This window comes from Mesocricetus auratus, unplaced genomic scaffold, assembly GCF_017639785.1.
Source record: "Mesocricetus auratus isolate SY011 unplaced genomic scaffold, BCM_Maur_2.0 Super-Scaffold_100010, whole genome shotgun sequence".
Lineage (NCBI taxonomy): Eukaryota > Metazoa > Chordata > Mammalia > Rodentia > Cricetidae > Mesocricetus > Mesocricetus auratus.
In genome coordinates, this window is record NW_024429194.1 from 8,659,511 (window position 1) to 8,686,228 (window position 26,718).

The following is a 26,718-nucleotide window of genomic DNA, read 5'->3' on the forward strand; positions in this document are numbered from 1 at the left end:
GGCAATTGAAGTTTTTCTTGGAACTCTAGTCTTGGCCCTGTCCGAGGAACAATCGGTTTCTGTGTTTGCTCAACCTTGCTGAGCGGGCCATCTGGCCGCCTGCAGATATCTCTGTGTTTGCCACCAGGCAGCCTGTGTCCTTGGGCTGAGCTTCCTTTTGATAGGCAATGACTATGCAGCTGTGGAGGAACGGAATTTTCCATAAGCCTCAGCTTTCAGCTGCCTGTTAGACTGGGCCAGGGTCTTTCAAAGGTCTAATCCTGTATTTACTTTATCTTACTAGAAATAATACAAGAATCAAATCCTTGAAAAGATGAAAAAAAATCTGACATATAATTTATTGTGGCATCTGTGGTGTTAACGATACCTAAATTTATTACAGTTAAATAAATTCTATATAATGCTATTACATACACAGCCAGAATAAAAATGTATCTTGTTGTTTTCGTGATGCTCTGAATTTAACTTAAGTCATTCAAGCATGAGTGAACAAGGTAAGAGTCACCAAGCAATCTTCTTTTCACCTGCACTGGGACCTGATCGGTGTCAAAAACACTGAATGTTTTATAACTAGTAAGATTGGAAAAGGCTTTTAACATCGAAATACAGAGACATTTGTAATAGTTATACTGCCAACAGGAGTTACATCTAAATACCAATGATATATTTTACAACAAACTGAAGCAAAACTATATGTAAAGATATAAAGTTTATGCTCATCCGTAGCACTGGCTTACACTTTCATCACTAAGGAAAATGAAGGTGGAACGGAAGCAGTAACTTGGAGTGGAACCCATGAAGGGAGGCTGCTTCATGACCCTCTGCCTGGCTCACATGCTTGAAAGAAAGCATTCCTCACAATGATCAAAGAGAAACTCTCAACAACACTGTCAATATGCTTTCATTAATTTTAGAGCAGTCTGCTGTTCTCAGCATAGGAATGAAACAGGAGATGCTAACATGAGGAACACTACTGAGACATAACGATGGGCAATTCTTATAAAGTCAGATATTTCACAGGTTGAAAATGTAGCATAGCCAGACTATTACTACTGCTGTTCAACTAACTCAGTATAAGCAGAGAAGATAAGTACATGTTGTCTCCCAGTCTATCAGAAGGGCTTTACACAACATGTTAATTTCAGAAGTATCGAAGTGAAGCCAGTTCGCTTAGTGGAGAGCTAACCACATGGTAAAGTAGGAAGGCATTCTGTGGTTGCCTTCAGCTCTAGACACACAGATCTGATATACAAGTAGAACTTCCATCAAAATCTCTGCATGTGGTTCACAGCTGCGATAAAATAAGCAGGTAACTCTGGGGTCAAAAGGAATTCTAATTCTTCAATTCTACAGACACTGAAATAAAGCTTATTATGTCCTAGTACTAAACAGTTAATAAACAATGAAAGGTGTTTAGTAAACCAATAGTAAAGCCAGCAGCACTTGTTTATTTGGTTATCAGAAAACTGTGATCTCTGCAGAACTCTGTAAGGGGGGCCATACAGAGCCCACTCCTAACCTGACTCAGGCTACGGTGCTCTCACCCCTCGAGCTAGAATTGAGGACAAAACAAACAAGTCCTCTGTCCACCAAGGGGCTGGCCTCTTCCCCTGCCCTTCTGGTCCTTTCCACTGGCCCTTTCCTCCCCCATCAGTACGCTTATGCTTTAATGTCTCCTACTCTACACAAGGGAAGGAGGGAGGAGTGGAGATAGATGCACAGATATAGTAGGCAGGCGGATACAGATGACAGACAGACAGACAGTAGTTACACTGAAATCTGGATCTAGCACGTGAGAGAAAACATGACACTGTCTCTTCTTTTTTCCCCCATTTCCCTTCTTGTTCTCCTGGCCCTCAGGCCCTTTCCCCCTTCACACACAGCCTAGCATATAATGCTATTCATAAGACAATGCTTAAGTAGTCATTTTGGGAAAAAACATTCATGCCTTATAGTTTTTTATTTGCAACTAAATTGTAAGTGTATATTATAAATATTAGCTGAAAAGAGCCAAAGAATGCAAAGAATTCACCAATACAAGTGGGTGTATTAACAAGAACTATGCATCAGATGCATTCCTTCCTCATAAACACTGCAACATTTAACTGACATCAATTTGGGGGACATCTTAAGTAATTTGTAAAGTTATCTTGCACAGTGTTCCTCTGGAACCCGGACAGGTTTTTCAGGGAAAGCAGTCTGCTCTGATCTGAGATGGCGCTTTCTCACGCTTCCTTCTCATGACGTCTAACCCTGCCGACACTTGCTTAACCCTCTCAAGCACTGGAAGAAGTGAATGCCACCATCACACGGCAAAACTTCTTTTAATTACAAATGTACTAAAGGCATTGTTTCAATATGAGAGACACTTACAATTACTATTTCAATTATTGAAAATAAATTGAAGACAAAACAAGCAGCACTATGTAAAACTAGCAAGGTAGTAGTATCATTGGTTATAAATCATATAAATGGTGTAAGAAAAGAGCAGCTCATTTTCTTAAACTTTATTATCCACTCACTACGAAAATCTCTTTATTCCATTGAATCAATAAGCATCTTTTGTGCAATAACTTAAGAATTAAACTCTAAAGGGTCACAAATTTTTAAAAGCCAGGTTTTTAAATTATAGCTATCCATTGTGACTAGCTATTATCTGGCAACTCGAATAACTGCTTTGTATTCTACCATACTAATACTATCTTAAGCTATATGCACATTGTTACTTAAATATACAGTATTATAACTAAGACCGTCAAAACATCAAGTAATTAGCCAATTCCACACTCCTATGCAGACAAAGAAATATTACAAACCATAATTAAAGAAAAGATGAAAGAGCCGGGCAGTGGTGGCACACGCCTTTAATCCCAGCACTCGGGAGGCAGAGGCAGGCGGATCTCTGTGAGTTCGAGGCTAGGCCGGGCTGGACCGACAGCCTCCAAAACAATACAGAGAAACCTTGTCTCGTAAAACCAAAAGAAAAGAAAAGAAAAGGAAGAAAGAAAGAAAGAAAGAAAGAAAGAAAGAAAGAAAGAAAGAAAGAAAGAAAGAAAGAAAGAAGGAAGGAAGGAAGGAAGGAAGGAAAGAAAGAAAGAAAGGTTTTCAAAAGCCAAGTGAAAGAAAAGAATGTAAACTCCTCTGAAGGAATACGTATGTCCAAAAGAACCACGAAGGAGAAGAGAGAATCCCGGGGACCTGTGCTCAGGCCCTGGCAGAAGGGAAGACAGTGGAGAACAAACCACAGTGCGCAAAGTGATGTGTGCGTTGGCAGAGTTCACTTAACAACAAAAGCAGCAATGACTATTAATATTCAAGTACTTCGTATTCATTTCTATGTTACTGCAGGGTTAAATACGGCCTATGGAGACATTTAGATCTACTTAACATGTTACATTATTTAAGACCATATAACGTGGGAAGTTACTGAAATGCTGACTATAAATGATTTCATGCAAATACTTCCATCTATGGAATACATCGAGCTGCCCAGAGAAAACAACATTGCACTCCTGAAGTTGGCCTGGATAGCTTTCACTGGGGATATGAAGAAGGGGCTATTCTATGCATAATAGGATGTTGAACAGGTTGTAGAGAGTATCCACTGGTCATTGTGACACAAAAGTCTAGAGACTCTGCAACATGTCCCCAGGGAGCAAGATTGCTCCCTAGTAATAATTACCAACGCAGATGACATATAGATGATGTAGGTAGGTAGGTGGACAGGTAGATACACAGACAGACTGATATGTATTAGGCACTAAACAGATAATAAAACTAAAATTAATGAATTTTAAGTTTGTAAATCTTAACATATTAAGGATGAAAAATTTAAGCTAAATCTTTTTTTATACTGTGAAAAAAGTAAATGCACTATTAAATGCACGATCAATCTAAGGCAAACAAAGAGTTTCTCAGTTCTGAAGAAACGTCAAGGAATTGCTTTCTCCTCATTCTTGCTTCTACCTTTCGATTATACCCTACCTTCCTGCTGTCTCCCAGGGATAAAAACAACTGCGGTCTGTCCTTTCAGCTTTGAAGGCAAGAGAAGAGGTTTCTGTCCTCTGAAATGCTCTCCAGGTGACCTGAGGTGACTGACAGTCTATTCTGCACTTAGAAATAAGTTTAATAGGACCTGTATGTTAACAAGAGTTAACAATTTGTTATAGCAACGCAGAATTAGCTCCCTGCTCACTTACTACCCAGAGACTCCCTGTCGGCAGCGGTCAGCTCGGGCGCTTACCATCGATGTGACTGACCGTGCATCTTCTTCATAATTCACCACGGGAGGCGGCTCTCTCCCATCGTTCTCCTGCACTTTCTGCTCCAGCAATTCTTTCTGGGCTGCACACTTGGCCTCAGTGCATCTCAACTGCTGGACTGACTGCTTCAACTCTTCAAGTGCCTGCTTTTGGCCCAGAAGAAGCACGATGCTGCGACAGAAGAAAATAAAAACACATTATGTCAACTCAACAAGAAGCCAAAGTATTAATGGAAAACTGTGTGTGTGTCTGTATGTCTCTGTGTTCATATGGTTCTCTCTCTCTCTCTCTCTCTCTCTCTCTCTCTCTCTCTCTCTCTCTCTCTCTCTCTCTCTCTCTCTCTCTCTCTCCGTGTGTGTGTGTGTGTCTGTATGTCTCTGTGTTCATATGGTTCTCTCTCTCTCTCTCTCTCTCTCTCTCTCTCTCTCTCTCTCTCTCTCTCTCTCTCTCTCTCTCCGTGTGTGTGTGTGTGTGTGTGTGTGTGATTACATTTTTGTAAATTTTCATCTTCTTCTATAGCACTCCTTCAGAATCATGGAAAATATTAAAACAGATTTTAATAACAATGGTTACTAGATGTCAGGAGTAACAAAAAAGTTCAAGACACTTTCAAACAAACTATGGTCTATGACACCTATGTTGTGTTATACATAAGCTATCTACCTTACCAGGAGCTAGGTTTAGAAATATAGGCCCTAAACTGATTGGAAAAAAAGACAAAAATCAAAATATTAAGTTAATCTCAAATCTCAAGAATTGAACATTTAAATTATGACATGCTCCTTGGCTGAAATCAATAAAATTAAGCACTGAGCTCTGGGTATATTGTGATGTGTGTTTCGAGTAAGCAAAAGTTAACATGGCAGGGATTCATACTTAACCATGACCTGACCGAATGAGCGTAAGTCTACAAATCTTTCTCCTATGAACAAAACGGAGACAACAAATTTTCCTGCCCCTCACCCTCTGGAACCCCCACAATGGGAACTACAAGCCAATTCTCCCACAGGAAGGCCACTAGAAAGAAAGAAAAAGTGCTGGCAAGAAGGTCTACCCCATAAGTACACAGTACTGATACCTTAAAAGTAAGTGTACCATGCACTGTGCTAAGTTATTAATAGATACATGACAACAGACTGGAAATCAGGAAATGCTTCAGAATTAGATAGTGAGGTAACTGACTTATAAGATCCAAACATAGCCAGGATACACACAGAGAAACCCACACAAAGCTATTTAAGTTGTATCTTCTTCTGTTTTGAGATTTCAGTTCCAATCTAAGTGAGCAGGTCACAGCCTCAGCAACCACAGTGAAGAATGCTGGTCTCAGTAACAGTTCAAGGAATTTCAAAGAACAATGTGAAGTTGGGGGGAAATAAAACTTATGATAAAGAGCATTTGCAAAAGACCTAGAAATGTCCAGAAGACAGATGGCTCTAAACAGCAGAATTTAATAAGTGATAATTACCATGTACATCATCATCATTCAGTAAATCTGTGACCTATTTTTAAAATCTATACAGATTTCTTGGAAAATTCATGCTGGCTAGCGTATTAGTTGATAATTGCTTTTTTTTTGCAATAAACTGGCACTTCTAGTTCGCAGAAAATCCATTCAGAGAATGCTAATTTCTAAGACAATCATTTTTGTGAGGAAAAAATATTAGCAGACCCTGGAAACGATTATATTCACTATACTTTTTAAACTTTGTGGAGGTTTCTTCCTAACACACAAACCTATGACAACAGGACAAGAAAAGATTCTAAATATATCCGGTAAGATGTCACAATGCAATTTCATATACATCCAGAAGATCACTCAAAAATGATTTATCACCTGTTGGCAAAATTATTTGATATATTTAAAAGTAACACTCTAAAAGCACTGAATCAGTAGTGTTACATAAAGACTAACAGAGAAACACAGAAGAAAATAATTAAAAAGGGGAATTGCACAGGGCAAGAAAAAAGAAAATAAGCTTTGCAATAATGAAATATAAACTTATATGTAAGGGATAATAGTTGCAAAATGTTGTAAATGTTAACCAAATCGCCACATAAAGAAAATTAAGTGTGTGTTTATAGTAACAAACTCACACAGGCTGTGGTAGCAGATACAGGGCTGCAGAGATTCAAGCCAGACAGGGTCCCAGAGAGGGGGAATGTACATGGGTTCACCCATAACTAGGAAGCCATCTGTAATTGGTACACATCTGCCAAGGAAAACAATTTTCTCCAATAAAATCTCACTGGGTAGACTAACCACTCTTGATGGTAGGGCCAACACCAAACAAAAACAATGATCCCCTTATACAAGAGGGTAAAATAATAGCAAGGATCTTGGAAAAAGTCTTATTACCAACTACCTAAAAGATACTATAATATACATAAGGCTATGAATATATGCGTATAGCTTAGATGAAATTTTCACATCTGGGCTGACAATGCTTCATCCAAGAGCTGAAGATCATCTAACAAAAACATTAACACTAGGCATAAGCAGCCCTCTTTTGAGTTGTTGCTTAGGGTCGTCCAGGAGACTCCCAAAACACAACTTTTTGCTATTACTGCTCTTGGTTGCCCTCAGAAATTAAGGTAAGTTCCTATTACTGAAGACACTAATAACTTCAGACCCAGGGTCAGCAGCCCAAGCTGGAACTGACTTGAATGTCTTTTCCCCAAGGACTAGCTTTCAGGGTACCAGAAGGCATCAGGCAAACTTCCAACGGAGTAGAACAACCAAATCTTACCAAGTTATGATGCCAATGAACTACATCAACACTCAGCATAGCACAACAATCCTAACAGTACACTAGTAGTATGCATACCTTGGCAGTAATCAACAGATGACTAATTGGATCATTCAACAAGAGGGAAATCATGGTACCAGAAACCTGGTCATCGAGCTAGTGAAGTCATGGATTTTGGAAGAGAATCTACAACTGGTACTTTACTAAACCAATAGAATCCCTAACTATATTCTAAGTATTTGTCCTTATACCCACAGATAAGTGTAGCCTTCACCTGTCATCAAAGAAAACTTCTTTTTGCAACAGAGATCATTACAGAAAACCATAACCAATCAAAATGCAGTTATGGAGTCCAGTATGAATGGATATGTCTACAAAACATTTCCACTCCTAAAGCTCAGGAAACACTGAGGAGAAGGACAAGGCTTAAGAGCCAGAGGATTGGGGAGTTTATTGTGAGACTGTGTCTCCTAGTAATGTCCATAAATTCTCACCAACAAGAGATGAACAAGGACAACAACAATAGACAAACCAAAGTCAACCAAGGCAAAAACCCACAAGGCATCAACCCTGTACAAAGAACTACATGCAACTAAGGGATGTTGAGAGTGGGTGAAACAGTCTTCTCTAGGAAGAGCACAACAACTGGTTATCCAGCACCAAATACCAGGCCTGAAAACATACACACACAAAGAATATTCTACAGACTGAGAGGCGGTTTTATTTATGTGTGTGTGTGTGTGTGTGTGTTTGTACATATACATATACATGTAAGAACAATTAGTGAAAAAAAGAGGCCATGAATTTGAAAGAGAGCAAGAAGGGAATTTTGAGGGGAGAAAAGAATAAACTCAAAAGTAAAAAAAAAATAATCCAACCATAATAAAAAAAAATAAAGCAAGCAAATTAAAGAATAGGAAAAAGTTGGGCAGGAATTTCAATACAAAAGATACAGAGATGACAAAATGGCACACTGAACGAATGATCTACATTAGTCATTGGGGAAATACATATTACAATGGTCAGACGTCTTTTAGAATGGCCTTAATGAGGATCATTTATTTATAGCATATTTCAACCTTAGGTAGCCAGAACTGTGAGAGAGAAAGTATGTGCTGCTTTTATCGACTTTACTACAGCAGCTGGAGACAGAATAAAAGCACCTGAAGGAACTCCGAGGAAGTGTTAGATGCCAATCCCAAAAAGAGACACACAACGTGACTCCACTTGGGTAAGAAAAGGGATCTGCACAAAAGGAGGTGGGTTAATAGCAGTCAGGACACACGGGGACGGCAGAGGGCGGCATAAACAGACTTCATATTTTAATACTGTACGCTGAAGCTAGCAATAAGTACTCAGGATGACAAAGGCTACATGAGCCGGCTCGCTAGGATGCACCCGTGAAACCCCGGCCATGTTAACCCTTCTAACTCCCGAAAATTCTACTGGCTTGGAGGGCCTCCGCAGGAGGTTGGATGAAGTCCGAGGCCAGCTCCACCCCTACCTGTGGGTTCCTCTGTTCCAGGGTGTCCTGCCTGGACAGGTCTCGCTACGGGACTAGCATGTACCATGTATGTCCCCCGGGTTGGGCTGCTAGAGGCCAATACTGCAGCTGGACGCCCCAGCTCTACAGCAGCCGCGTTACGGGGCCATTAACGGCACACGCCCCCACGCACGTGTGAGGAGGCAGCACCGCGAACTGCAGGGGACACATTTTCAAAGGAAAACCAGAATAGGAGGGGTGCTGAAGAGCAAAAAGAAACAATGCAGGAAAACCTGATCCAGGCAAAAGAAAACTCTTCTGCTCCATGGTGAATAAAGACTGCAAACCTCGGCTAAACTGTCATCAGGAAAGACTTGAGAGCCAGCTGTATTTCAGTGGGGTGGGAATGTTTGTACGGAAAAAAAATTGATGACTGGGAAGGCAGGGAAATGGACCTTGTACAGTCTAGAGGTAAGGAAACTACTCAATGCTTCTTAAGTAGTGGGGAAATGTTTAAATATTTGGAAGCATCTTTTGTACAGTATTTGTAGAAACAAACGTGGCATCAAAATGTCCATTTTCTGTGGTAGAACAAGATGGATGATGTTGGCATTCACTGAATAAAGGCTACTGAGCCAACTAGGAAAGGAAGCTGCACTAGGAACATGAAGATCATCTCAGCTTTGGACGGGGAGGTGTGAGTGCCTCTATGACTTTCAGTCATACCAAGAAGGCTGCTGTAAATGATAATAATATGCAGAAGTCATCTTCAGGTCACCCAGACAAGAGGTACCCAGCCTACCAACGTTTGCTAGCAAGAGTGACACAAACAGGGGTGATCTTGACATCGTGGATTTCAAAAGCTAAGTCAGATGTGACTAAGAGGTCCAGAAAGACAGCCACCCTATTCCAGGTCATGGGTAACCTCTGAGATTCTGATTTACTCGGTAAGGGGGCAAGAGCTAGTTAATGTGGGCTGAAAATTAGGGTTAGCTGAGGAAATGAGTGAGAAGGACTCCTAGTCGAGAAGGTCAAGGGGAGAGGGGGGAAATGCTGAGGGAAAAAGGGCTTCCGCATGGAGGTACAAGTGAGTGACAGCACAGCCCTGCCCTGCAGGTGTGGCGAGTCCTGTCCTCAGCACCTCAGAGACAGACGGGGAGGGTGGGACTAAAGACTGGTGATTCTGGAGCAAATGCTGAAAAAGTGAGTATGAGGACCCAGTTGGGAGGAAGACGAGGGTAAATAAAATATATAAAACAATACAAACGTTCTGGGGAAGTAAAAGATGGTAGTACTCTATAGATCACAAGAAACAACTTAGAACAAGTAGACTCTGTTGTAAGAAGAAAAGATGGGCATTAAGGATGGGTGCTAAGAGGAAATGTGTGTAAGTTCAGGTATATGGTTCCTCCCAAACAAGGACAAAGCCATTTAATGCTTTAGAGTTTTCTGTGATACAGAAGCTCATATACTGACAACAATAAACCAAGTGAGAAGATTAGAAATTTGACAGTAGTAGAGAATCTTTGAGAAGTTAGAACAAAAAATATTAGCAAGTGTAGATCAGAGAGATCTAGCACATTACAAAACCCGTGAGCGCTTTGAGATCTGAGAGCAGTAATGAGGGTTTGAGAGCAAGAGGATTATACAGTGCAGTCAGCACTGGGGAGACCAGGCGGAGCGATATCAGTAACACAGAGGACGCACAGGTTAGGAGAGGTGAGGGTTACGGTGCCCTCCTTGCAAGCACCGGAACATGAGCTCCCATCCCAAGCCTCACACAAAAGCCAGGGTATTACAGTGCATCTGCAACCTCAGTGCTGGGTCGGGGAGGCAAGGGGCCAGGAGGATTCCTAGAGCCCATTGGCCAGCCAGCACACCCAAATTAATGGGGGGTTCAGTGGAGGAGTCTTAGTAGATAGATAGATAGATAGATAGATAGATAGATAGATAGATAGATAGATGATAGATAGATAAATCAAGCCCACAAATGAAATGGAAAGATTCAGAATAACCAACATTAAACTTTGGTTCCATATGCATACACATACATGCATACATGGAGAGAGAGAGAGAGACAGAGACAAAGACAGACAGAGAGAGACAGATGAGATATGACTCAATTGGTAAAGTTCGGGCATACAGCATGAGGACCTGAGTTCAATCCCAGCACCCACAAAAACAGGTTATTGGAACTGTTCTTGGTTACCCCACTGAAACTTGATAATAAAATCCTGTTGCTAAAAACCGTCACCAACTGTGATCACAGAACATAGAGAAATCATGCTGTGACGAACCTGAAGCTTCCTTCCTGTTGGGTAGGTTAACAGTGCAGTATCACACTTTGCAGGCTGTTGGATGAGAAAACCCAGCAACAGGCTGACACTGCTGTGAACCTTGTGAGCTATAATAATGGCCAACCCGACAGGAACACCCATATGTGCGATAGTGGCATCCCCCCTAAATACATATCCTCACACTCATAGACTGGTGTAACTGTCACTCTTCACCAGAGGTGGATGGCTGTTAATACAAACAACCAGTCAAAGCATGTGACCATGGAATGCTCAGTCCTAAACAGGACATCCAGGTCACACACTTTCCTTCACAAGGCCCAGAGAACACTGTGGAGAGGGAGCAGAAATAGTGTACGTCAGAAGTCAGGCAAGACTGCTGCAACGTTATTTCCTGTGAACACTCATGGCCTCACGGCAGCTGTGGCTGACAGCACAGGACCTGCCAAGATCAGGCAGCCAACACTCCAGTCTGGAGAAGGAAGGCCTCACCCCTAGCTAAGGAGCTGCTCGGTAACTGATGGCTGTCTTCTGCAGCAGTGTGCTAGGCTGTCCATGGGCCACTGGGTGGTGTTCTACACCTATGTGCATACCAGCAGCTCTGACTGAGTGAGCGGGTGAGTGGGGGGGATGGAGAAAAAGAGAGTAACAAGAAGACAGGACATTGGGAGAGGATAAGGTAGTGTGAGATGAACCAAAGAAGAGCAACAAGTGTCAATATAATCTAGATACACCATATTCATGCATATAATTTACTAAAGGATAAATTCAATTAAAATAGTAAAGCCAAGAATATAAGAGCCTATATAATCCCACTACTAGGGAGTCAAGAGACTCCCTGGGGGCTGTTGGCCAGTCCACTGAGTTCCAACCCATTGAGAGAGACCCTGCCTCTAAAAATAAGGTGGAGAGCAACTGAGGCTAACATCTGACATCAAACCCCGGTCTCCACACAGATGCACACATTCTTGTATGTACACACATGAGCAAGTACACACATCTACCAAGAAACACAGATGCACACATTCTTGCACCTTCACACATGAGAGAGTACACACAACTAACACATATTCTTGTACTTGCACACATGAACAGGTAGATACATCTAACACAGGTTCTTGTATCTGCATGCATGAGCGAGTACACCTATCTACCAAAAGGCAGAAATGTACTAAGACAAGTAAAATCCAAAGACCCAGAAAGATATTTCTAAGTCAGAAATCAGCTAGACAAACAACGGGAGGGGGGGTTGGGGGGGACAGAGTAAACATGAAGTTGACTTCTATATGCAAAGTATATCAGTGTGTTCTAATTAATATATTTGATGCCTTTTAACATAGCAGCCAATTTCTAGATAACACTTCCCTGTATTATTTTACAAAGGGATTTACAGTAAGTCGTAAAAAAAATGTGGAAGAACAAAGACAGCTTTTAACAAAGGCTTCCTCGTGAAGTAGTTGAGACTGTTAAAACATGAAGACTTCGACAAATACAACCCCACTTTTCTGGGACATATCTGTCTTGGTTAGGGTTTCTAATGCTGTGATGACCTAAATCAGCTTGAGGAAGAAAGGGCTTATTTTGCTGACACTTCCAGGTAACAGCCCATCACTGAAGAAGTCAGATAGGAATTGAAGCAGGGCAGGAACCTGGAAGCAGGAGCTGACACAAAAGTCACAGAGGAGCACTCCTTATCCACGGAGGAGCACTCCTTATCCACGGAGGAGCACTCCTTATCCACGGAGGAGCACTACATACAAGCTTGCTCTGCATGACCTCCTCGGTTTGCTTTCTTATCACGCCCAGGCTCAGCAGTTCAGGGGTGGCACTGCCACAGTGAGCTAGGCCCTCCCACAGCAATCCCTAATCAGGCTTGCCCCCAGTCTGGTGGGGGCATTTTCTTAGTTGAGTTTCCCTCTTTTAAGATGACTCTGTTTGTATCAAGTTGGCATGAAACTAGCCATCAGACATCACATTTCACAGAAATACAGGAACAATTTTTCCAGAGTCCTGAGATATTAGTACATAAAATCACCCCATTTTAACATGAGAACTTCCATTTCTGGAAATGCCATATCCACAACAGCATGTAATAAGCATTTCTGCAAAACTGCATCCCTTAGCCTGTATTCTTTCTGATGGTCTTTCTGCTACTCACTCAGACTTCTTTTCACAAGTCTCGGAAGATTCTTCAATCCTCTTCTCTAGCTCCAGGACGGCCTCCTCCTTGCTTAAAAGCATCTGTTGTGTCTGTGCAAGCTCTTCTGCTAAAGTCTTCAACCTGGAAGGAGGGGTGCCATTACCAATAGCACACTAAAACTGCTGGTCTGCATATACCCAGAGAACATGCAAACATCTGAGGTCTCAAAGCCCAAACCAGCAGCCACCTGTAATCTGCTTTAAGATGGGATTTCAGTTCCTTGGTTGCATTGACCATGTTCCAAATGCCAAACAGAAACATGGCCCCTTTACTTTCTACTGGATGGCATAGAAGGCATTTCAGTCCTCAAAGTGAGAGTCTGGGTGTAAGCATGTGTGACATAGAGTCTACGGGTATGAGTGAGACACACATCTATGATTAGAGTCTGTAAGCTTGGACAAGAAGTTAGTTCTCTGGGAACAGAGTGTCTGGAGTCTTATTCCTCTGTCTGTCTGTAGACAGGGTTTCTGTATCCCTGGCTGTCCTGAAACTCACTGTGTAGACCAAGTCTCAAACACAGAGATCCACCTGTCTCCCTGGGATTACAGGTGTGCAAGGGGGGGAGGGAGCCAGTAAAGATAAAAGGCACTAAATATGTATCATGTCCTAGGAAAAAGGATGCTTTTGTAAAAAAATCCACACTTTTTTGTTTTCAGAATAACAAACATTTGCATGTTGGCTTTATTCTTTTATCTGAGACTCAGAAAATTCTTCAGTTCACAAAATTTACTTTCTCATCTGTAATTCTGGCACTAAAACAACTGCTTCATTAGCATTGTTTTTTGGGGAAAACTGAAATAATACATTACATATATTATAAATTAACTACATTTTTGTAGGGTGTTAATCTGTTTATTTTGCATATATTACCTTATTTATTCATAACAATCTTCTATAACAGATTCTACTACATTTATTTTATTTTTTAAAAAAGTGAGAATCAGTACTTTGGTGGATGAAACTAACAATAAACTACTATGATCACCTATTATACTAACTTAGAAGTATCCTCTGTATTAGAGTCAAAGATAATTTAATACACAAAATTAATATGTACTCATAGACCAAGTAATTTATGGATGAATAAAAAGGATTCACTCCTAATGGAAATATTTCTACCATAAACACATTCATTCATTCGTTCATTCATTGTCTCACACACACACACACACACACACACACACACACCCCTATTATATCATATTAAAACTTACCTTCACACTTTCAAAGCAAGACATTGAGGGATGCTTGAGCAGGAAGAGCCAATAACAGGGGGTTAACATCTCTTGGGAAGAAGATGTGTCTGCCACTTCCCAGAAAGGTAACAATGATCACCTACCAGAGCTGCCCAGCAGAGTTAGGACCCAAGGCCTCCTTTCTGCACAAGGTGGTGGAAAATGCAGGTAACCCAAAGATAACAAGAGCTGCAGCCCTAGCAGAGAACAAACCCACATTTCCACAAGTCTGTCAGGAGGTGGAGGATGTAAAGTCTCCAAATGGCCCCTGAATTAGGGGACAACATCAGAGAAGAACCCTGCAGTTTCCCATCCCTCAGGGTGTGACAAGGAGGTGCCATCTGGAGAAGGCTCCTGCCCTCAGGAACCAAACTACTCAGGGCATCAAGACACTTAAGATAATCACAAGGCAGGGGTCCTGGGGCCACTCTGCCATGTGGCAGGGACAAGATGGGGGATGCCATGAGTCACAGCTGTAAAATGGAGAGAGATTCTGTCACAAACCTAACAACAGAGTGAGAACCACAGAGGGAACAGTAGTCAGGGTGTCTTGCCCTCGAAAGAAGTGACAGCAACTGCATGTGCATCAGCTTGGCCATGTCTGAGTGCTGACACCAAGGCAGGAAGGCCACCACATTCCATGTGCCTCCACCCCCACACATCCGCCCAACAAGCATTCCCTCCCCCACTCATTCAGAACTACCCTTGTCTTGGACATTTACCATGCCCTCTGGCACACACACCAGGGGTCTCTGGAGTGAGTGTGCCTGCCTAGCCCACGCACATGTGAAGATAGTTGGGGCTGTGGTACTAACAGGTAAGCCTGTGGAGTGAGTGAACACAGACAACCCTGCCAGCACAGCGTGTCTTCAGACTGGCCAGCGGAACTCACTACAGCAGGCCCGCCATGCCTCCCCGCCATGCCCACTCGCCCCCAGTTATTAGAGTCCAGAAGCTTCTGCAATCCAAGGACCTTGACAACAAAGTCTTCTCAAACACTTCCATTTTCCTCACTATTTTCTTGCTTTTATCTAACTGTATTCATTTTTAACTCGTTTTCCCTCTCTTTGGCGTGTTTTCTCACACATTCTTCCATTTCTTCCCTTGCTTTATTTTACCACTTCTGAACATTTAGGATCTGTGTTCCGTTTGCCCTTCTTCTCTACCCTCATTGGCACTGTGGCCGTTGTTCTTAGTTGGCTCACACAGAATTTCTGCATCTGATTTGAACCTATGCAGCTTGTTTCTCCTCTCTGGACACCACTGGGATTGAGGTCAGCTCCTCAACCACTTTGAGGAGGGGCTTTTGCTGAGCCCCACATCACCCAGTTGAGAAAAACTGTTCTTCACCCTCTACCCATGACCTAATCCCAGCCAAAGCTTCCCACACATTACAGATAAAGGACACAACAACCCCCAGCTGACAAGCCAGCTCCAGGAAGCCACAACTAGAGGGAACCTAGGGTCCTGTTCCACATCCACCACTTAGCAACAGCACAGCAACAAATGACGGGATAAACAGCACCTGCAGGGATTGACTATGAACTGTTCCCTTCCCCTCAAACACACTGCTGACCAGTGGAAAACGAGCCAGAGCGCCCTCGCTGGAGACACACTCTTTGCAACAACACATACATACATGAAATGCCATAAAACCTCATCAATATTATAATGTATGCTAATAAAAACATTAAAGAGTGTAAGAGAGACTTTCTTTACATTTACACAGCTCTACAGAAGTATAAATCTAGACATCTAAATGAATGACATGCTAGGCAAAGAATTTTGATTTTAAAAATGATCAAGAATTTAAAGAGGATATAAACAGCTGACTAAATTAAGGAATGTAATATAGAATAGCAAAGAGCAATTCAATAATAAGATCCTGAAAAAGAATAGCAGTAATGCTGAATATTAAAAGCTCAATGAATCAAAAAAATCTGTTTAAACCTTCATCTACAACTGATCAAATAGTGACAGACTACTTAGCCTTGAAAATATACCACTATATTCATATAATAAAAAAGGAAACGAAGCAAAATAAACAAAATGGGTCAGCAAGAAGGTCAAAGGGTAGAGGCACCTGATGACCGGTTTAATCTCTAGAATCTATACCACAAGTATTAGGGCTGGAGGAAGTCATTAAAAACAGCATAGCTACCAAGGGAAGTAGCAGTGCTAATATAGCTACCAAGGTAGCAGTGCTAATATGATGAGTTCTAGGTATCAAGGACAGTAACAGTGATAATATAAAGAGTTCCTGTAGCTACCAAAGTGAGTAACAGTGCTACTACGATGAGATCATGGAGGGAGTTAAAAGGAGGCTGAGGGGCTGATATGATCAAGACACACATGTATGAGATTTTCAAACACTAAGAAGTGAAACAATATAGAAAATTTGCAAACATGGACATCCCCATACAGGAGGTATTTAGAAACTCAGGTAGACGTGGCCAGAAAAGAACCTCTCCTGAAGCTGGGCGTTGGTGGCGCACGCCTTTAATCCCAGCACTCGGGAGGCAGAGGCAGGCAGATCTCTGTGAGTTCGAGGCCGGGCTGGACCGACAGCCTCCAAAACAATACAGAGAAACCCTATCTCGTAAAAACAAACAAAAAAAAAATCAAAAACAAAAACAAAAAAAAAAGAACCTCTCCTGAACATATTATAATTAAGGTACCAAGAGAACACAACAGAGAGAGAACATTAAAAGCTCTAAGAGGGGACTGGAGAGATGGCTCAGAGGTTAAGAGCACAGGCAGGTCTTCCAGAGGTCCTGAGTTCAATTCCTAGCAACCACATGGTGACTCACAATCACCTGTAATGAGATCTGGTGCCCTCTTCTGGCATGCATGTATACACAATAAATAAATCTTAAAAAAAAAGAAAAAGCTCCAAAAGAGAAGCACTGAGTAGTTTATAGTCACAGACCCATTAGAATAACAGGAAATTTCTCAGAGGAAACTCTATAGGCCAGTAAGGAGCACATGCAATAAACCACAATTGCTATAACCAGAACCCAGCATCCCACAAATGAAAAGAGAAACAAAGACTTTCCAAAATTAACATAAGTCAAAAGAAACCAACACCAGTAAAACAGCATTATACAGCATCCTACATAACTCAGTAAACGATAAAAACTGTAAGATGTATAATGTAAAACTAATGAACATGATCTACTCAAAACAGCTGGAAAGATGTCCAAAGATGACAGAAATTAATATATTACCTTTGAATAATAATTCTAGATATAAGTAGACTCAATTATTTCATTAAAAGACAGGGGGTGGCTAACTGGATTATAAAACAAGAACCACAGTTGGCTGAGCGCAAGAAACTCACCCTATCAACAAAAACATGCAGACTGAAATTGAGAATTTAGACAACGATGGCAAGCACACAAAATCCTCATCAGACAGATGAACTGTACTCACATGCAACAAAAATCAACTTTAAGCCCAAGCTGATCAAAAGAGACAAAGAATATTACAACATATTTACAAAGGGAACAATGCACAGGGAAATACATAGGCATTGAAAATCTGAGCACTTACAACTACAGGACATAAAGAAAAAACTAGGCTTCAACACAGTAGTAGTGGATCCTTTAACACCACATTGTCACCAACAGACAGCTCATCCAGACCAAAACAAACAAACAAACAAACACAGTTACATTATATCATGTATCAAATGAACTAAACGGATATGTACAGAATATTCCATCCAACAACTACAGAATATGCATTCTTTCCATTATCACATGGACCTTTTCCAAAATAGTTCAAATTTCAGGCCACAAAACAAAGCAATAAAATTACAATTCCCTTCCAAAGTATACTTCATACTACAGCTACAATAATTATCAAAAAATAAACATTATTTAAAAAGTTTGTAATATAGAAAAAAAGAAACCTGTATTTCAACTAAAGGTCTCAAGTTACTATTAAACAACTGTATATAAGTTAAGTAAGTAATACATGGTGCTTTGTTGTTTATAAAACTCTGCCTCGTGTGATTTTACAGAGCCCCAGAACATGCCCAGCCACCTCTTCCCACCCCATCTGTGTCACAGGGCAAGAGCCAGCTCCCCACACTGTCCTGTCCATCATCAGAATAGGAAAGGGTAATTCAATAATGAGATTCTGAAAAAGAACCACAGTAATGCTTAACGAGTCAAACCACAAACCTCAGTTTAAATCTTCGTCTACAGACTGATCAAACAGTGACAGACTAGTTAGGCTTGAAAATATACCACTATATTCAGATAATAAAAAGAAAACAAAGAAGTAAAACAAACAGAATGGGCCAGCAATGAAAGGGCCACAGAGGTGAATGGCAAAGGGGATGGAGGACGAGGAGGAGGAGGAGGAGGAGGAGGAGGAGGAGGAGGAGGAGGAGGAGGAGGAGGAGGAGGAGGAGGAGGAGGAGGAGGAGGAGGAGGAGGAGGAGGAGGAGGAGGAGGAGGAGGAGGAGGAGGAGGAGGAGGAGGAGGAGGAGGAGGAGGAGAGACGATGGGCGGGGCTCTGTCACCAGTCTCCTCTTTCCCGCTGTTAGCTTCTGGCCTCTATGACCTTTGTCTCATCCCTTCTATCTTGAGTTTCTCTTCTCTTTTCAATCACTCACTTAAGCAGTTCTTTACTGATGTCAGTTTTTGCCTCAGCAACTCTCTTAAACACGAGGGAAATAAGAAACAAACGACGTCAAGGAACGGAAGTTTTACTAGACAGATGTCAAAGCGAGAGAGACAGTGACTGAAAAGAATGAAGTTGCTTGAAGAAAGCATTTCCCTTTTCTTGTCACTAGTTCTCTTTAAGAAAAGTTATGAGTAAGGGAACTAAGTGAAGGAGAAATACATTTTAGTAATTACAGTTTACATATCAAAGACATAGCAAATATATGAGCTACTTGCTAATTTCCAAGTGCTCTTCCCCATCATGCCATTATACGGGGTGTATGTGCAAACACAACAGTAACAATGGTTTACTCTTTTTATCTTCAAATGATGTGGTATTATAAAGCAAACCAGCTAAATACCATACATGACTATCTGAAAAATAACAGGGTGACATAGTTAGCATTTGAGTGTTTTTAATATGTGCTTAAATTCATATGATCATTACCATGAATTATTATTACCTCCATTTATACATGGGAAAGGCATAGAAAAGATGAGGGTTTTGGCATACAACTGATATAACACAAAGGCTGGTATTAGTGCCCAAGCAGCACAAATCCTGAATCCCTCCTCTTAACTACTACCCTGCCTGAAGAAAGTCGACCAAATAGAAAGTGTTATGTATAAATACACAAGTACATAAGACAACAATACAAACATATAATACACACAATAACCAAAACTAACTATATTGTGGCACTAATGATATTTTTCTGATTTTATAAGCCTCAAGCTCCACAAAACCTAGATGTAAACAACTGCAAACAACCTAAATATCCATCAGTAAAAAGCTGAACCAGATAAATTACCTAAGCCAGGAGTATTAAGCACTGTCCGACACCAAGAACAGGTCATAGCTCTGTGTGCAAGCCACCTGTCCTGCCTAAGTAGCTTCTCCCTCCCTGGCAGTCCTCCAACAAGAGCCATAGATGAGCAAAAACCCCTGCTACCTATCATCAGAAATTAAACTTTACCTACTCCTTGTCTAAGAGGACAGTTAGAAAATGATGGCCGGAGCTTTGCATATAATCAGGACCTGACAAAACTCCTCTACCTGTCAGGGAAAACAAAACACCTCCTTTTCCATGGTTGGTCCGTGTAGTCCACGTGACTCCTAAAACAAGATAGATTATCAGTGTAGTCCTTGGTTGCCTCTCGTGGTTAGGGTGAGTCTCTACTGCTGGAGACAGCACACACCAGGCTCGGGTCATTAATTAGAGCTGAATCTGACCTGGAAGCCTCTTCCCACCAGTCTAGCTTCCATGGTTACAGAAAACACTGCACAAGCTGCCACGAGCAGGAGGCGACCAGTCTCACCCTGATGCAACATCCATGTTCCAGGACAATCGCCTGCCGGATGAGAGACGCATGAAGGTGCAAAGGGGAGCGATCACACTTGGCTGGCAATCAAAGCTAAACAATTGGGACTAAGGCCCATCAGTAAGAGACAGATGATGTCTGGTACTAGAGACCTAGCTGACTTCCCAGGGCTAGTGAGGAAAGAATCTACTGTGGCCACTTTACCAGGCCAGCATGATTCCTTACAACCACAGAAAGGAGCAGTTAAATTCCTAACCTTTCTTTCACAAAAGAAGCCTCTCTTCACAGCAAATGGGGCCACTCCAGAAAACCACAATTGGACACAGAATTCCACAAGTTGTGGTGAGCACAGCGCCCACAGATACATTTACGTCACAGCTACATCCAGCACAGGAGACACTGGGAAAGAAGGGTGCAAAGACCCTGAGAGCCACAACACCAGAAATGGCTGTACCAGAGAACGTCCTCACTTTTAGACATTGCTGACTCTCATTAGACTCTGAAAGCCAATAAAACAAATCATTTGGCCGTGAAAATCTCTGCTCATAAACTCCTAACAGGTAGCTATTTTTAATATTACCACATTAGATCCCAGTATCTATATTTTCATTCTATTTGCTATTCATTAAAATAAATGATCAATTTTGGTACTAACTTCTTCAGAGTATTAATCATACAACTTTAAATTGATGATAAAACACTTCAATGAATAAAGCTAGGGGAGCAAGTGATAACAAAAAATTCAGGGATGCTATTTCTTTAACATGAAGCACATGAATCAAGAAATGGGATGTCATACCACTCTGTAAGGTCTACCAATCATCCTGTACTGTAAACACTCTCTATCATTCACAGGGGGGTTTCTCAACCTCTGGCTACTGAAATTGTTGCCAAAAACTCTTTTCTAAGAGGCTGCCTTTACATGATAGAATGTGCAGCTGCATCCCAGCTGTCAAATGTCCCCTGGGGACAAAATCAGACCAGTAAGAACTACTAGCTTACAGATGGTTTATACTGAAAACACCCATGACCAAATCAAGGCAGAGGGCATGAAAAACCTATGGAATAGCTCCAAGCGCTGTTAAGAAAACCACTCCAAAGTAGAAGACATCATGCCTTCAACTCCCTCATCGTTCTGACATAAGGGACACTATGCCTTCAACTCCCTCATCGTTGTGATGCAGGAGGCACCAAGCCTTCAACTCCTGCATCATTCTTACATAAGGGACACTACGCCTTCAACTCCCTCATCGCTCTGACATAAGGGACACTATACCTTCAACTCCCTCATCGTTGTGATGCAGGAGGCACCAAGCCTTCAACTCCTTCAGCAGTTATCAGTCCTCATCGACTATCAAGGCTTCACTAAGAACAAGTGTTTGATAGAAGAGCATGTGCTAGCTCCTTCAATTCTATACGGCCAACTTTAAATATTTCAGCTCCAACCTAAGGAAAAAGCCTATAATCCTCCCCTAATAGAGTATCTGTACCACTGTACTATTTCTGAATAAGAGATTAATTCTATTCATGAGGACTTTTGTCTGAATCATCAGGGGGAAATTTTAACAAGCAAAGTAATATTCCATGCCCAATACTGGCAAGAATTGAATATTTACTACCTTTAATAATGCTTAGCAATAAATGTTTCTTTCTAATCCCTGAGGAAAGCCATGACATAGCTTAAATGTTTAACAATACAGGATCTTAATCATGGTTTCACAATTCACAAAGTACTTTTAATTGCCTTAAATATTTGAAGAGTACTAAAAAATTAGCATCTCTCAAAACTCCCATGAAGTTTACACAAAACAACAAGGCAAAGGAGCTGCTTTAGTCATTTAAAATTGAATATACCCTTGCTTCAAGAGAAAAGAATTACTCAAGAGTAAAGTTTTAGGCTAAATGTTGTGATGTCAATGACTCTCACCTCTCATACGTAGTGTCCATACCGCTAAAATGGCTCTAACACAAAGCGCTGAGAACAAAAGATAAACTAGATATAAAATTTTAAAAGAGTAAATCATCATTCTACTACACTGGCAACCAGTGCAAAATTAATGTATCACCACACAAAAAATCAGATTTTTAAAATTACTAAAATTAGTAATAATGATGACAAAAATTAATGTTTCCCAAAATATGGCATCTGTGGCAGAGCTGGCTCAGTGCTGTGTGGTTCCATCCTAAGTGCCACAGAAAAGCCCACGAGAGGCACATCATGTGCTCCAGCACAAGAGGCAGAATCCACATGCTGACTCAACAAGCGTGGCCTAACAGTGAGTTTCCAGTTCAGGGTGAGAATCACGACAGTGAGGCTGAGAGTTCTGGCCTCTGTGCATGAATGCACCCTGCACATCTCACAAACACAGCACACACACACACACACACAAACACACACACACATACATACAGAAAACAAAACATAAGCACACAAGAAATACATCATTCGGACCAAACTTACATTTATCACTTGCAAAACATAGAGGATTTAAAGGTGATGAAATACAATAACTCTAAGGCAATGATAACACTTATTTAACACTATTGTGATTTTCTAAGTACTCACGTTACTTGCAAACTGTCTGCTGTTAAATTATTCCACATGATCTCATTTGCCTGAAGGTTTTCATTTTCTTCTAATAAGGAAGTATCAAATTCAATTTCTTGTTCTTTAGCAGCTGTTGTTCTAGTAAAATATGCCAAATAATTCTAATCAATATTAATATGCTATCATAATCATTCTCAGTGCATGCCAAAGGCAAAATATTTAATATTATTCTAAATTATGCTAACAAAATCAAGACAATAGTATAATTTAGAGAAGAACCCTAGGCATTAAAGATCTAGCTATGTAACCTGAGTCTTGGTTTCTTCATCTGTAGAATACACGCACACATTAAGCCAATTTATCTCCATCACAATTTTTAAAGTATAAAACAAGATGCATGCAGGGGAAAGTAATCGGTGGCCTCAGAAAATTAATACACATATAAGCTATATGTGTCATGTATTATGTAAAAGTCAAGAAAATACAACTTCATAGGTTAAATATGGATTTAAATAATGACATGTCAGTTGAGAGTCTTAAATATAATCTTACAAATTAGTTGCAGCTTTGACATCTTTTAAAAATAAAATTCATATAAAATAAACTCTGCTCTAATAAGATTATTATACTCTACTAAAACAGTATCTTCATAAATAGCTTAAAAGGAATGAAAATATCGTACCTGTGAACATCTATGAAGTTATTATATTCTGTGCTAGGGTCTATCTGTTCGACGGACATCTGAATCTCTTTATGGACATTCACTATTTCCTCTGTAACGAGGCTGGTTATCTGGCTATATTCATCAAATATACCTTTCCTGAAAGTAAAAATAAAATCATACTCTTTAATGTTTTGTCAAGAGAAACAAACCCAGAAAGGATTCAGAACAGTAAACATAAGAAAAGCAGTCACCTCATTTCATACACATGGACCATGAAGGGGTTATTTAAGTGTGCAATAATTTAAAAACGTCACTAGCAATTCAGATATGTATCTGATATGTTCAAAAGGCAGGGACAGCCAGAATTGGTAACTTTCTATTCTTCAATATTTGTATAGAAACACTGGATTCTGTGGCACAGAGCTCTGACCAACACCTATTACTGTTTCTTTCTAGTGTATGACACTCCTCAAAGGTCCCACTCTTAGTGATGGGGATGGAGATACATACACATATATATTATGTTTCTTCTCCTGACATCCAATCTGCAGCAAAAATTTCATCAAAAGGTTATTAGCTTGTTAATGTAAAGAGAAAGGAAAAGAATTCTGCCTCACAGACAAGATCCCCTACTTTCAAGGGTTGGGCCTTATAAATGCTAGTTATTACTGGTTTCAAAGCAAGTATGGGAAAATAAGCCTATTCTGCATATATTCAGATAAACATAAAACAGAGTTTGTCTGTTGTCTGAAGTAATTACTTATGAATCAAAATCACTACCTATAAACTTCCCTTGTACTTTACCTCAATTACTCCAGAGGTCTTTTTTTGTTTGGTTAGTTGGTTGGTTGGCTGGTTGGTTTTTGAGACAGGGTTTCACTATATAGCCCTAGCTAGACAGGAACTCACTACGTAGACCAGGCTGTCTCTGAGTGCTGGGAATAAAGGTCTGTATGGACACACCCAACTAATTGCTTCATTTTGACAGAAAATCGTGTCAGGGACAAAAGCATTTAAATTGAATCAGAAAAAAAAATCCACACACACATTTTCAGTGAAAGAAGATTGAATCTAAAGATTTGCAAAATGTTCAACCAGAAAATAAAGGTAGGGAAGTCCATCAAATATGGCCCATCATCTTCTGCTCCTATATATATATGACAATATATATGTGCTAACGCCTTGAAGGGTAAGAAACTTGGCCCACATATACATCGCAAGCAGGTATTCATTCACTGAGCACACTGTTTCTCATTTAAACACACAGCTAACCGGAGCAGCAAAGTAAACAAATACAATATACAGAGGTCTATCCTTCGGGAATGCTGGGTCACAAGCACAAGTAAAGGAACACCACAAGTAGAACTCAGGAAGAAAGTTAAACCCCTGGGACCGAGATGCCCAGTGGTCTAGGTAATAGTGAGGTTTCTGAAGCAAATGTTCAACTGTGGGAGAAAGGCTGACTCTTGTTTTGAAGGGACTCTGATGTGCAGGAAATGTCTCTTACAGTGCCTTTATCATCTCTTCTTGCATCTTTTGCACAGAGTCCAGCAGCAGAGGGAGGGTAGTGTCGTAGTACTGACTCTGATGGAGCTGGGCCCCCTTCAGGGCCAACACATACTGATTGTGCAGAACGTGAAGCTTCATCGTAGCTTTGTCATAGCGCTCCTTGGCCTTTTCGGTTTCCTTCCCTGAAGAAGACATTGAAGACAGCAGAGAGGTAAGACCTGTCGCCAGTGTATGCAATCTACACAGCTGATAGTCCCCACACCCGGTGAAGAGCCAACTCTGCTGACTGTGCACTGTGCGCAGAGTGCTATGCCAAGTACTATCGGTCAGTGCTCAGCACTGAGTTCCTGTGCGGCACAGGCTTGGCCCGAGTCAGACGCACAGACGCAGACACACCATCCTTCTCCTCTCCAGAGGCGCCTACAGCGTGTCAGGACAGCGGCTCACATGACAGTATGTACGCAGGAAAGCATGCCGACAGAACAGCTCAGGGCTGTGCCTAAGATCTCATTAGACAGAGTTATAGAGGAGGCTTGGCGGAGAAAACACACTTAAACCATGCGCATGGATAGGAAGGCTAGCAGACAGCATGGCCTCCTCATGGTGAGTGTTGCCAACTGGACACTTCTGTGCTGTATGCTAGGGACTCTGAAGAATACTGAGAAAAAATAAGCGGCGTTGCAGAAGTAGAGAGAAAGCAAAGTTCAGGAAGAGGAAGGGAGACCTCTTTGGAGGTAGGACAACTCAGACTTGCCAACCAAGCACTGACAAATGTCATGAATCGAAAACTTGTGGTGGTTCTTCATCACAGAAATCATTTTTAAATATCTGTATATTGCCAATATAAGTAATTGAATATATCAACTAATAGCCACAGATTTTTTTGGAAAAATTAGTAAATATGACTTATCAATTTAAAGAATATTTTTAAATATTTATTAATTTCTTTCCTTCTTTGAAGAAAGTTCTGCAAGTGAAATCCTACCCTAGAAAGAGAAGTTCCATTATTTTTTCAGATTTATTTGTTTGTGTGTGTGTGTCTGTGTCTGTCTCTGTGTGTGTCTGAGTGTCTGTGTGTCTGCATGCTTGTCTTCTGTGTGGCTGCCATGTTTGAGGGGTGCTCATGGAGATCAGAGAGGGGCAGCGCCAGAGAAGGCGGTGGTGAGTCAGCTGCTGTGGGTGCTAGGAACAGAGCTCTGATCCTGCCTGCAGAAGAGCAGCAAGTGTCCTTCCATTAACCCTGAGCATCTCTGCAGCCCGATCTTAGGAATTTTTGTCAAGAGGCGCTCTCAGTAATTACCTGTTGTTCTCACCTGTTGGAGAACCTCTCTAGTCCCAGTGAAAAATCAAAGGAAGGGGGCTGTTTTCACAGAGACTCAGACACCATCCTCCCAACTACTCCGGAGAATAAGTGCAACTCCCTTGCCTTTCTCACACCCCCTCCAACTCTGAGGCACGGAGACATAAAGCCAAAGAGGACGTGAGGGCCAAAGGGCTGGCCGAAGCACCGTGACACGCCACCTTCTAGACACACATGGCACTCCACACAGGAACGCACAGCAGCTATGGGTTCCTGCACAAGCAGAGAATCCGGTGTGGATGGGGAGGCAGTCCTTAAGCCCCGCCCACAGTTGATGACCCTGTGGCAGCTGATGGCTACTGCAGGAGGGGGAGGCTTTTTCTTGAGGGTAGGACTGCTAATACCTTGCCCATGCGCCAATGGTTAATCCCACACCCGTGTATAAGGACATCCGTGTGCACGGGTACCTCTCTGTAC

At 41.3% G+C, this 26,718-nt stretch overlaps 1 protein-coding gene across 5 annotated transcripts in view; it reads right to left on the reverse strand.

Moving 5' to 3' along the window:
- Fer (FER tyrosine kinase) overlaps positions 1 to 26,718 on the reverse strand; it is a 295,423-nt gene that overhangs the window by 177,043 nt on the left and 91,662 nt on the right. For 4 of the 5 annotated variants that reach the window (XM_005077173.4, XM_013118471.3, XM_013118470.3 and 1 more), the window contains 5 exons: positions 24,940 to 25,123; positions 23,451 to 23,588; positions 22,787 to 22,906; positions 12,948 to 13,070; positions 4,244 to 4,433 (listed from right to left, as the gene is read on the reverse strand). In XM_005077173.4, the coding sequence (XP_005077230.1) occupies positions 4,244 to 4,433; positions 12,948 to 13,070; positions 22,787 to 22,906; positions 23,451 to 23,588; positions 24,940 to 25,123 (755 nt within the window). The remainder of the gene's footprint in view (positions 1 to 4,243; positions 4,434 to 12,947; positions 13,071 to 22,786; positions 22,907 to 23,450; positions 23,589 to 24,939; positions 25,124 to 26,718) is intronic. The other variant, XM_040752941.1, reaches the window with a different exon arrangement.